The sequence below is a fragment of the Podarcis erhardii genome (genome assembly GCF_964252035.2).
Source record: "Podarcis erhardii genome assembly, chromosome: 14".
NCBI classification, from domain to species: Eukaryota; Metazoa; Chordata; class Lepidosauria; order Squamata; family Lacertidae; genus Podarcis; species Podarcis erhardii.
In genome coordinates this window covers 9,819,257-9,832,602 of record NC_138503.1, presented here as the reverse complement: position 1 = coordinate 9,832,602, position 13,346 = coordinate 9,819,257, and the positions used below count along the sequence as shown (strand labels likewise).

The 13,346-nt window shown below is 45.2% G+C and overlaps 1 protein-coding gene across 1 annotated transcript; it reads left to right on the top strand.

The window, feature by feature from the left end:
* Window positions 1–998: 998 nt before the first annotated feature.
* Window positions 999–10,574, top strand: LOC309328599 (uncharacterized protein). The gene is made up of 9 exons (XM_081838667.1): window positions 999–1,257; window positions 2,949–3,082; window positions 4,857–4,915; window positions 5,661–5,797; window positions 5,899–6,023; window positions 6,552–6,610; window positions 6,990–7,144; window positions 7,547–7,656; window positions 9,257–10,574. The coding sequence occupies exons 1-9, from the start codon at window positions 1,206–1,208 to the stop codon at window positions 9,515–9,517; spliced, it is 1,092 nt and encodes a 363-aa protein (XP_081694793.1). The 5' UTR covers window positions 999–1,205; the 3' UTR covers window positions 9,518–10,574.
* Window positions 10,575–13,346: the final 2,772 nt, after the last annotated feature.

Here is a 13,346-nt window from a genome sequence, read left to right as displayed (position 1 = left end):
ATACTGCTGGATTGCACCTCCAGTCAGCCTTGACCATTGCCCACATTGGCTTGGCTGATGGGAGCTGCAGTTCAAAACATCTGGAGGGGCACCAGATCTAAACAGAGGAGGACGAATGGAGGAGACCCATGCCTACAAGCTCCATCCTAGCCATCACACATTCAATGGGGAAGTCTCAATCTTCTCATTCAGTTGATCAGGCATAGAGTTCTCCCCAAAGTTGGGGAGCCTGCATAATGGGAAGAGTCTATATGTAAATAACAGAATCAGATAAGTGCTGGAAGTGCAAAGAGGTGGAGGGAACGTTCTTTCATATGTGCTGGACATGTAAAAAGGTAAAAGAGTATAGGAAAATGATTTATAATGAATTGAAACAAAAATGTTTAAAATTACTTCCCCCCCTCCCCAAAACAGAGTCCTTTCTGTTGGGAATAACCCAAACTGAAATTCCCAGGTGTCAGAAAAGCTTAGTTATGTATGCCACTACTGTGACCTGTGTTTTGTTAGTCCAAAAATGGAAAATAAGCGAGGTCCCAATTAAAGAAGAATGGCAACTTAAGCTGACAGAATATGCACAACTTGCAGACTTAACATATAGAATAAGAGAACAAGAACATACGTTTAGAGAAATATATGGAAAAAAAATTGTGTACACTTGAAAACGTTGGCAGCATTAAGATAAATTCAACAGTGTAAACAAGTTTTGATGGATGCAATAATGGAATACTGAATGGTTTAGTTTTTGTAAAATGTGCAGGAGTTTATGATATGCAAAATGAACTATGGAAAGAGAAGAATGGAAGTCATTGATACTTTAAGGATGTTTAAATGAGTATTTTAATGGGAACATTCCAGGGCCCATTTCCTCCTGGCATTCTGAGAATGCATGGAGGCCAAACCTTTGCTCTCCAAGTAGAGTTTAAAATGGTTAGTCATAGCACGTCATCCCAAACTTGCTTTTCTAGGAACAAGGGATCATATTGATCAATTTGATGGCACTCCAGAGACTAGTGGATTCTTTCCTCCTTGCAATGGGGTTATGCTAGGAGGTCTACAAGAGGTGGCCAAATACATCATGGTCCTGGCTTCTCCACAGGAATGGCTCTGTGATCGCCGAGGCTGTGGCTGTGTTCCATGCTGGAGGCCCTGTTCCCACACCCTCGGACATCATCCGTACAATTGTCACAGAGGTGGAGAGGCGGGAAATGGACACCTTCTTTGGCTGGAGGGTGGATCTGAAATCTCTTCAGTCAAAAGGTGAGCTCTGTTGGAATATCTGAAAGCCATCGTAAAGACAAGGAGGATCTGGAAGTTGCAACAGCTATGATCGCTGCAGCCAGACTAGTCATAGCAAGAAACTGGAAATGTGATAAAGTATTTGACGTCTTACAATGGAATAAAACTATATGGAATGTAGCATAGTTGACACAACCTGTGTATTATATAGATGAGTAATTGAAGGACGTGTAGCAAATGAATTTACTGGGGGGGGGGGGAATAGTAATTGTTGAATATTGGAACAACTACAGTATGTTCAGCCTTATATTAACAGTATGAGGCCAGTTTACTTGTAAGATAGCTGTATACCATATTTGCCCACTCAAGCGCTTTGATATGTTACCTGTGCACTGTAATACTTGCTTTGCAAGTATTTTAGTTGTGTGCATGGTCTCTCTTTTACACTCACAATGTTGCAAAATTTAGGCAGTGGTACCCACTTATGTGGAGACAAAGGATTGACAGACACAGCAATTTGGAGAAAAAGGTGAAGTTTATTGCTGAGCAATAATGGACCCAGTTGGAATCCTTTCCAAAAGACTGGGACCCCAAAGAATTCGAGTTCAGGAGTTATATACCTGAGTGCAGCATCACAGATCATGAGACAATCATGAGACAATCATGAACGCCAGCGAAAAATAACCAATGAGCGCGCATTCTGCCATGCTCTTGACCATGCGCAGAGTACAACTCCCAACTTCTGCTTTCCTTTGTCTGTACAGTCTGACCTTTTCCCTAGTTGATGGAACAGGGAATCAGTGGCATAGCATGGGGGGTGCAGGGGGGGCCGGCCGCACCGGGCACAACATCTGGGGGTTAGGGTTAGGGGGCGCAAATCCACGGGTTAGGGGGTGCAAATTACTTGCCTTGCCCCGGGTGCTGACAACCCACGCTACGCCACTGCAGGGAATTGAAACTTCGGCTAGGAGGGGATCTCCTGACGATAACTCCCCCGTGCATCTGTTCATGTAGGGGTATTGTGGTCAGCCCTTCCTGTTTCGTGTACAATTTTAGTCTGGACTAGAGGGAGAGAGTTGTACCAGCTATATGAATAGCTGATTATATGAAAAGCCTAAGGATAATAATCCTCTAGGGTCCTGCTTCAACAACAGCCCTGCAGGGTAGATTTTGTTGGGAGAGTGCCTGCCCAAGGTCAGCTCTGTGACTGAGTAGGGGGTTTGAACCCAAGTCTCTACTGCAGTTTTCTCTTTAAACACACACGCGCGCGCACACACACACACACACACGCACACACACACACACGCTGTCTCAAGATCAACTGCCTATACTATATATTTAAAGAAGATGAATAAATGAGTAAATTAGGTTAATTTGGATGTGCAGAAGATATTAAAAATAAATTTAAGGAGCCACAGAAAGAGGGGGAAGGAAGTAAAATTTTAAAATGTCAACATGATTGTAAAATTAGTGAAATGTATAAAAATTAGTGAAATGTATAAACCTGAAAAGTAATAATTTTTTTAAAAAATCAACTGTCTATACAGCAGTAATAGCAGTCAGTTGATAAGCTAGAGGAGGGAGGGAGGAAGGAAGAAAGAAAGCATGTTCCTTTTTCTATTAATAATTATAAAACAAATCAAAAACATGAGAAATAAAAGCAATTATTATTAATTGCTATGTCCCTTGAATGTTAACTGTATCTCCACTAGGGTTCAGCTTGAAAAACCTAGAACCAGAGAAGCTGGCTATATCATTCACTGTTCTGGGGCTGGGATCTTCAGCATGGCATGATGAACTTGATGGCATGATGAACTTGGAACATATGGAAAAGCTAAGACGCAAGGTAATTTGGAGGTGAAAGGATCTTTGGCTTCAGGTTTGGGAGACTTAACGTCTGGAAGATGCTGTCCTTCTTGTGAGTTAGTTGCAATAATTCTCTTTTTACCTTTCTCATTCTTACAGCTAAATCAGATGTAGTTTGGTGGCTGCAGCAGTGTAGCCTAATCTTTTAAGAGTGGCTGACACATCCTGCTTAAGCTTATTGGTGCTGGTGACAACTCCTTACTTAGAAAACTGACCCCCCCTTACCCACAATAGCTCTCAACCCTGGTTTTAGTGAATTGCAAGCCACCTAAGAATACCAGATGGGAGCAAAAGGCAGGAAAAAAGAGTGCAGGATAAAAGGAAGGTATAGATTGCAGATAATAATGAAGTTTTGTAAGCAGTGCTTTGGGGTTGCTTGGCATCTGTGGTGTTGAAGAAGCCCGGAAGTCATGTCTAAAGCAGTGATGGGAAACCTGCAGTCCCAAAAGTTAGGAGGATCACAGCTTCCATCATCCCTGACCATCAAACAGGCTGTCTGGGGCCAATGGGAGCTGGGGGTCGAAACATAATCTCTTGGGCACCTGCTCCTGATCTAGAGGGAAGTACATAGCTGACCTTTAAAGCCCTAAATGGCCTCAGTCCTGTATACCTGAAGGAGTATCTCCACCCCCATCATCCAGCCCGGACACTGAGGTCCAGTCCGAGGGCCTTCCGGCAGTTCCCTCGCTGCGAGAAGTGAGGTTACAGGGAACCAGGCAGAGGGCCTTCTTGGTAGTGGCGCCTGCCCTGTGGAACACCCTCCCAGCAGATGTCAAGGCAATAAGCAACATTTTACTTTTAAAAGCCAACTGAAGGCAGCCCTGTTTAGGGAAGTTTTTAATGTCTGATGCTGTGTTGTTTTTAATATTCGGTTGGAAGCCGCCCAGAGTGGCTGGGGAAGCTCGGCCACATGGGCGGGGTATAAATAAATTATTAATATTATTAATAATTAATGGCATGCCACCATAGAGGAGGCCCCCTCTGACTGGCAGCTGCCTAACCTCCACAAGTGGCAGCATCTGAGAAGGCCTTCAAATGGATGAATGGGCAAGTTCACCTGGAGTCAGGTGCTGCTTTTACATACCATGGTCAGGTCTTGCCCTCATTAGGAAGCAAAGGAGGACGTGGCTGGAATGGCTTTGGGAAGATTCCTGTCTTATCTCTTTGTGAGTCCCAAGTGCCTTCAGAACCCTGTGTCTGCTCTTTCCCCTTATTCCTGCTTCAGTCAGCACCTTGCTCTCATCTCTTGTTACTTGCCCTGTTCCCGCTCCTGTTAATTCCCAAATCTCTGCTTGTTCCTCCTCCATTTCATGCTTCCTTACACATTCCCACTTTCTCCCCATTCTCCCTTACTTAGTGGCTGGGATCCACACCCAATGGATCTCTCATCCCACCGTTATCCTCTGCTGGGCTGAGCAGTGCTGCATCCTCTGCAAGGCTCCCCCCCGCTTTATCCTTTCCAGTCCAACTGGCTCACCTTCCAGCTGAACCACCAACGCTGTGGCACATTGAAGAGGAATCTCCCCCAAGCTCTGCTCACAGGGTTCTTGTGGCCTCATCTTCCCTTGTTTGCCATAGAAACCCTAAACTCTGCTAAGCATGAGACTCTTGATCTCAGGATTAATCTCATGGATTCAAACCTTCCAACTCTACAATTCTATGATTCTGTCCGGCGGTGATGGCTCCAGCTTTGAGGTTTAACATCTGCATGCTGATGAATTCTGAGTAAGAACAACATTGACTTTTGTCTGTAGGTGTTCCTGTTGCTTGGAACTCGGTACACAGTCCAGAATATCTCTCTTAATCAAGTCGGGTATGTACATGAGTTAATCTCCTTTAGGGGCTGGGCAGTGGTGCTGTTGGGCAGCTTACAAGCATCGGCTTTTGTTTTGTGTCCTAGTGGGAAGGATCCACTCTTGAAGAAGGTAAATCTGTGGTCATGGCATCTCCTATACTAGATTTGTACTGGCTCAAGCAAACAGTTTGTATCTCAGCAAAGCTTTATAATGGGGAAAGGGGAACCTGCAGTCTTCAGTGTTGGACTACAACTCCCAACTCCTGACTTTCAGGCCAGCATAGCCAATGGTTGGGACTTGTAGTCTGGCAATATTTTGGATGCTTTCACAGGTTCCTCTTCCATACTTTATAATCTGAACCCTAGAAAGTGCTGGTGTATACTTTTTGAGCTGGAGGTATGAGCTATCTAGTACCTAAATGCCTAGGCTGGTCAAAGTTGGATAACCTTCTCTTGGTTGTAGTCTTGGTATGTATTGATGGAACCTTTGGACTTGACTAGGAATAAAATGCTTTTCACCAGTAACTTGTTGTTTGAGCGGGACCTCAAAGACCTGTATGATTGGGTGCCTGATCAAAACCAATCCCAACTGTTAAAACAGTCAATGTTTTTCAACATGTTTGGTCAGGTGCCTGCTTAATAATAATTTTATTATTTATACCCCACCCATCTGGCTGGGTTCCTTAGGGTGTATTGTAGCACCACTTGGGGGTAGGGATACTCTCTTATGTGCACAGGGTAACACACCTTCTGTTGCTTGCAGATATAGCCAAGGTGGTGTCAATATAAATGGAGATGTCTATATTGATACCAGTGCTCATGTGGACATTGACTGGGCTCTAAAAGCACTGATGGGGCTTAGAAACTACTCTGTGGACCTCACGTCTCTCTCCATCAATGGTCAGTAGCCACTCGCCTTCTGGCTTGCTTTTAGGGATGGTGATGGGCAGTAGGTGGGAAGCTTAATTCTCTGCTCCTAACCCCATGCTTTCTGCTTACAGGGTCACGCCTAAGTCTCCAGGTCTTTCCAGTGTCTTTCTTGGTAACCAATAGGATATTCAATGAGAGAATGATGGATCGTTCTTCTGTAGAGCATCAGAACATTGCTAAGGATATATCTGATGTGGTAGGCATGAGATGTTAATACTAAACGTTAATGGTTGGTAGGGTCTCTAATATAAGGACAGGGGATCTCCAGCCCATAAGCTGGATGTGGCCCTTCAGACCTCTCTGTCTGGCCCTTCAACTCTCACTAGCCCCATTCCATCCTGCCCTCTAAAGACACATTCCAGATAGGTAAAAGCACGTGAACTGCTGCTTTAACAACAGCAAGGGATGTAAGATGGAATTGCTTGAGAAGGAGCAGGAAACCACTGGATGATGAAAAGGGATGCAACTGGCCATCTATGGGGCAGGGACGTATTGAGGATATTCAAGCAGAGATGAGGCTGGTAAGGCCACAAAAGGCTCAAAAGGCAAAGCAAGGTGTTTGTGCAGGATCTTGCTGCTTGCAGGAAGCCAATGAAGGAATTTAAGCTTTATGATTTCCTAGGATTTTGAGTAATGATTCGCAGAGCAAGTGACCAACTGTAAACATCTTCTATTATTATTATTATTATTATTATTATTATTATTATTATTATTATTATTCCAGCTAACACATATTCTGGGGAAGTACAAAAACCTCCTGCAAGTGGCAATCCGAGACATCACGTAAGTAATTCTGTCTTGATTTTCACTTGCTCTAATACAGACTAGGCACTGAAAGCTGAAACTCGCAGGTGAGTCTTTTTTACATTTGCAAAACCTGCACAACCTTTTTAACCTAGGTAAACTGGACTTGTTTTTTTAAAGGCTAAGCTTATCTCTTTTAAAACCAAGGTGACTCTCCCACTAGCTGCACCTCTTATTGTGTGAAGCCAAATATATTAGTGGGCTTTTCTTTTTACCCCTTCTCCACAATTGTAAGTTTGCCTGGTCTGCCCTTTCTTCACAACTGGGAATTTAGCCAAGTTTCTACACTAGGGTAGTGCTGAAAACTCGGTTCCTACAGGTTCCTATCCTTAAGCCTATCTCTTTGTCCTGACTGCAGCGGTGGATCCCTGATATGTCATGGAGATGTGATATTCCAGCACCCAGCTCCAACAAGCAAGGATGTCCTACAGACTCTGGCTCTTTCAGTTGGCCCAAAGGATTATCTGGACTCCTCAGATCTCCAAGTGGACCCATTCTCCTTTACTGTAGCAGGTATGCCAGTATAAGTTTCAGAAAGGGGCCTTAAAGAGAAAGCATTGCAGTAATTTAATCTTGAGGTTACCAGAGCATAGACAATAGTAGTTAGGCTATCCTCATCCAGATAGGGGCATAGCTGGGCCACCAGTCGATGTTGATGGAAGGCACTCCTGAGGCCACCTGAGCCTCAAGTGAGAGCAAAGGATCCAGGAGTTACCCCCAAGCTACAAACCTGCTCCTTCAGACAAACTGTAACCCCATCTGAAACTGGACCAATAAAGCACTTCTGAATTATAATCTGCTTTCTCCCCCTGCAATTAGCAGTGGGTGGTGGATGATGAACTTCCTAGATGAACTTCTAGGAACCATCCAACTCGATGATTCTGTGACTTCTCTTAATTTTAAATATTTATTTAGGTGATGGGCTGGAGCCTCCCGTTATACATCGAGGTGTCCCTGGCTATGTGGTAGCCATCATTGTGCTCTGTGTCCTTGCAATAGTTACTCTTCCTATCCTGGCTCTGCTGGTAAGAATCTCATATGAACCATACAATCATTCTTTTTGCATTGCTCTTGCCTCCTGTAAGGGTTCTGGCTTTGTCTTGCCCTAGATCAGCATTTCCCAAACTTGGGTCTCCATCCAGCTGGTTTTGGACCACAACTCCCATCATCCCCAAGTAGCAGGACCCCAGTGGTCAGGGATGATGGGAACTGTAGTTCACAACATCTGGAGACTCTAGTTTATGAAACACTATCCTAGTTAAAGAGCATCTCCCTGCCTGCGCCCCACTCAGAACCAGGGTGACAATGTCCAGTGGGTCAAGGCAGATCCTGCTATTCAGTTTTTCCCTTAGGCAGCTGACCTGATGGCAGTTAGAATGCCCACCAAGCCAGGTGGGAGCTTGATGGAGTTCCCCTCCTCCCTCACCCACGTCAGGAATCACTTTTTATATCACAAAATGTTTTTGATTGTTTCCTTCTGAGTCTGGCATGTAGAAGGCAAAGTGTGCTGAAAATAAGGTTTTTGAGCAAACTGCAAGACAGAGATGCAGAACCTGATCTGGACAGAGGGCCAGATCTTTTTCTCCTCTGTGCCTCACTGGCCAGTGCCACCCACCTGATACACGCGTGGTGCTGTGGTCTAAAGCACTGAGCCTCTTGGGCTTGCTAATCGGAAGGTCGGCGGTTCGAATCTGCGCAATTGGTGAGCTTCTGTTGCTCTGTCCCAGTTCCTGTCAACCTAGCAGTTCAAAAGCACACCAGTGCAAGTAGATAAATAGGTACTGCTCCAGCAGGAAGGTAAACGGCGTTTCTGTGCACTCTGGTTTCTGTCACGGTGTCCCGTTGTGCCAGAAGTGGTTTAGTCATGCTGGCCACATGACCTGGAAACCTGTCTGTGGACAAACACGAGCTCCTTTGGCCTGAAAGCAAGATGGGCACTGCATTCCATAGTCACCTTGGACTGGACTTAACCATCCAAGGGTCCTTTACCTTTTAGCTTTACCCACCCGTCAGTCACCTGATGGCACAGGGACATCCGGTGATGATCACCAAGACTTCAGAGCACAGCACAGGCCTATCTGCTGGTGGGCCATCACTTGAATCCTGCTTTCTGCAGGGATTGGCCATGCAAGGCTGGGAGACCTGTGGCTGTCCTCTCTCTATCAGTCCCAGCCAGTGTGGTCAATGGTCCAGGGACAAGAGATGTAGTTCAGCAACATCTTGGGGAGCACCCAACAGGCACCCCTGGTCTACAGGCAGAATGTGGTTTGGTAAAGCACTAAAGGCTTAATCTTGTATTAGGCGAGATCGTCAGATGATCCTATAATGTAGGAATGATGTACATCTTTGGTAGGGGCATGCCTGCTCCAGACTTCTGGAAGCAGCTTTCTTTTGTACTATGAGCAGCCTATTCCATTGAGCGCCACTTAGTTTGGAAGTCTGGGTGGCTCAGTTGGTTGGAGCATGGTGCTGATAATGCAAGGTTGCAGGTTTGATCCCCATGTGGGACAGCTGCATATTCCTGCATTGCAGGGGGTTGGACCAGGGTCCCTTCCAACTCTATTATTCTAACTGGCAACTTGCTAGGCTACAGTCCCTTAACCAGCTCTGCTAACTTCTCCTAAGCGAAAGGTGCGTGGCCGGAGAGACAAGATTATTATCAACAGGTGGCGTGACCATGAAACGTTCGTGGAGACATTTGAACTAGATAACCCAGGATTCTACCCAACTCCGGATGAGGTATACTCCAGACTGTCAGAACATATGGAAAAATGTGAGTGTGCAGACAGCTCCAAAGGACTTGAAAGTTCCCCAAACTGGCCTTTGAAGAATCTAGAAATCTTTGGTATTTTGGTTATATGGCACTACATGCCTTGGATTTTTTAAATTTTTATTTTGGCAGGGGGAGAAGAGACAAGGGCTTCTGCCATGAAAAAACTTCTTTGTGCATTGCCAAAGCACAACATCTGAATTAGCAATGTGCTGATAACTGAATATACTAACCAAGGCACCATCATTCCTTTTTATGAGCAGAGTATATCAGGCTTTCATGCATCTGAATAAAAACAAAATAATTTGTGAAGACACACTCTCTTGATGTAGCTTAGATTTTTAAATTCTAGCAGATTAGAAATGTTGAGATGGTGATGGGGGATTTCAGTGTGTCCAGCATTGAAAGTCTCCCAGTTCACGGGCTTCTGGAGTTGACAGCGATCTGTTTTGCCTTTTGTCCACAGGATGGTGCCAGATGCTCTTAGTCTTCTACAAAATCACTCGACTAGAAGAATCAAAGGCTTGGGATGAAGATGGGATGTTTTCATAACATCTGAGTTGGGGCCTTTTGGTCTGCTGATGTGATACCAAACGGTGTCTGAGCCAGAGCGGCGGAGGATGCAGGAAGGTGTCGACCGGTGACTGGTCATAAGAAGAAATGCAAATACTGATCTCAATGCAAAATTTCTGCATAGTGTCTTGAATAGAATTGGGAAGGGGGATGTGGAAGCAACGAAACTTTTTTTAAAAAGAGGGGAGTGTGTAATGGCTTCCCTTTGTAAATTCCACATTTGATTTACTGGGCATCTCTTTAAAACTAGAAGTGAGGTTTTAACGCCAGGAAAGGCAAATGGTCCAGAACGAGAGTGCAAGGCAGTAGCTGGTTGTGTTCTGTAGCTTTGAGGAAGGGTGGCCCCAGAACTTAAGCACACAGGTCAAAAGGTTTATTATACCTCTCCCTTGTGCCTGTGCTTGAGGCCTTCATTGTAAAGATCTTTCCTCCCGAACCAGCAAAGAAGTCTCGTATTTTTTTTATGACTAAGCTGATCTTTTATGTATGTCTTTGAAACATTTCTTATTACTTTGTATGTTTAGGGCATAGAAGCTAGTTTTTTGTTAGTTTTTCCTGATTGGATGTTTACTGTTCCTGACCAGATCTTGGTGGGATAAGAACTCAAGGTGTGTTGGGGTGGGGGTAGGCAGATTTGGGGTGGGGGCAGATAGAGCCCTGGGTATATCTGATGGTAACAGTCTCTCTTGAACAACCTGCAGACTTGGAAGCTCTGAACACACCTCTCTTTTGAGAGCATGTGCCTCTTTGCTGCTATTCCTCCAAATTTGTGCAGAACCCAGGTGGTTTCTATAGCATGAGGAATTTGAGAGGCGCTTTTAGTTCAATTTTCTAGCTAGGATGTCACAAGGGTGAAACTGATACAGACTGCCAGTGATCCCAAAGAGTCAACTTGTTATAACATGCATTTCAGCAGCCCATCTTGGGATCCAAAAGATTTTATTTGTAGGTGCACTAATTTCCAGGTGAGATCTTTAGCTTCAGTTTTGCTACTGCAGGAATCTGAGGAAGACATCTATCCCTGGCTTCACACGTTTGCTAATGGAGGTGTCTTATGTCTGTATTTTTTGAATGTCTCGTTTAAACTGGGAGTGGGGTTGGACTTCAACTCCCATCAGCCTGAGCCAGCATTGCCAATGGTTGGGGATGATGGGAGATGTAGTCTATCCATATCTGGAGGGCCACAGGTTCCCTGCCTCTGGTTTAAAAGGTCCCTCCTGAGGAAACGCAGTACCTCATTTTGGCTTTTATCCCTGGCAAATGGTTTTCCCCTCCAAATCACTTGGCAGAAGTGCCTTTCTTTTAAAGTAATTAAGTTGAACCTGGTTAGTAAACACAATATACTTCCTCCCCTCTCCCCTCGGGCTCATTGCCATTATTTCCAAAGAATGATGTTATGTATTAAAATATAGTTCTGAATAAACTGTAACAGCTTTTTTTTTTGAAGCCTGTCTTGGAAAAGTCTTTGTGGGGTATGTTGGGGGAGAATCCTGCTCAAAATGCTGGCGTGTTGCTGCTAGTGTGGATACGAAACACTGCTGAAATAGATGCAGCAGTGGTGTCGGGTTAAAGCAGCTTCATATGTTCATAATATTCCCCCCCCCCCATTGGTAGAAGCTCCATGAGAAGGCACCATGCTGACTATTTTTGCTATTTCTTTAGGAAATAGCAAAAATAAGCAGGTTACTTAAGATTGTTCTGAAAGCCTTTATAAATGAGAATAAAACAAGAGAACACATAATGTGTAACTCCCGGGATCCCTGACTGTGGCGATCACACAGGGTCCCCGGACGTTTGATGGTCTATTGATCCCTGTGCCAGCACTGTGATTGCTTTCTTCACTGCCACCAACCCGTTTCTCTCGGGTACACACAGAGTCCAGACAGCTTGTTAACATTAACAAATAATCAAGTTTATTTTATAAGCATTAACAAGTTTATGGTTTCAGTTAATTTTTCTTGTCAGTTTCTTAATCTTAGTTTCTATACTGGCTTATACCTTTTCTAATAACTGCTAACTGATTAACCCAACTGTCTATCTGACTCCTATCAGTTTCTCTCACTCTCTCACAACACAACTCGACCAACCCACAGACTTATTCTCCCTCTTCCTTCTCCAACTCCCAACTCTCAACTGACTTCCACACAACTCCAACTCTAACTCTGACTCTAACTCCTCCCCTTGGGTTGCCACTGGCCAATCACTTCACACTCATTTAACCCTTTCCTTATGACCCACCTAGGAGGCAAACGCCACACTGATCATTGGCTGTCCTTGCTGAGACTGAATTGGGAGACTGTACCAACTGGAGGCCACAGGTTTCCCAACCCTGCTCTAGTTTTCACTTGCATCAGCCAGCAATAAATCACAGCTTGCGAGTTGGAGTTAACCCTTTATTATCTAAAACACGATCGATATAGGAGTGTCAGGCCTAATGCGCACAGCAACTCCTCTCCAGTAGCTCTTGCCCTGATGAAAGGTAAAAAAAAGGTAAAGGACCCCTGGACGGTTAAGTCCAGTGAAAGGCAACTACAGTGGCACCTCGGGTTACAGATGCTTCAGGTTATGCGATTTTGGGTTGCGCACTGCGCCGAACCTAGAAGTACCAGAATGGGTTACTTCCGGGTTTCGGTGGTAGCGCATGCACAGAGCACCAAATCGTGACCCGTGTGTGCACAGACATGGTGCTGTGGGTTGCGAATGCTGAGGGTTGCGAATGTGCCTCCTGCACAAATTATGTTCGCAACCCGAGGTTCCACTGTATAGGGTTGTGGCGCTCATCTCGCTTCAGGCCAAGGGAGCTGGCATTTGTCCACAGGCAGCTTTCTGGGTCATGTGGCCAGCATGGCTTAACCGCTTCTGGCGCAACGGGACACCGTGATGGAAACCAGAGTGTGCGGAAACGCCATTTACCTTCCCGCCACAGCGGCCCCTCTTTATCTACTTGCACTGGCGTGCTTTTGAACTGCTAGGTTGGCAGGAGCTAGGAAAGAGCAACGGGAGTTCACCCTGTCACAGGGATTCGAACCACCAACTTTCTGATCGGCAAGCCCAAGAGGCTCATTGGTTTAGACCCCAGTGCCCCAATGAAGCAGTTTCTGAGGCTGAAGGTTCCTGCTTCCTACAGATGCCTAAGCCCCCTCCTGTCCAGGTCCGCCCCACCCAAGCAATTGGAGATTGCGCCTGCATGTCACCCATCTCTTCTCTGCCCTTTTCATGCCTCTTCTGGTTCTGAGAGACAAGTGAGGGGGGGAGCTTGTTTTTCTTCACCAGCCTGACTCATCTCAGTCTCTTGCCCTCTCTCCTCTCCTACTTCAACTTCTGCCGCAGATTCTAGACTTCTCTCTGCTACAGATTCCCTCAGCTCACTAA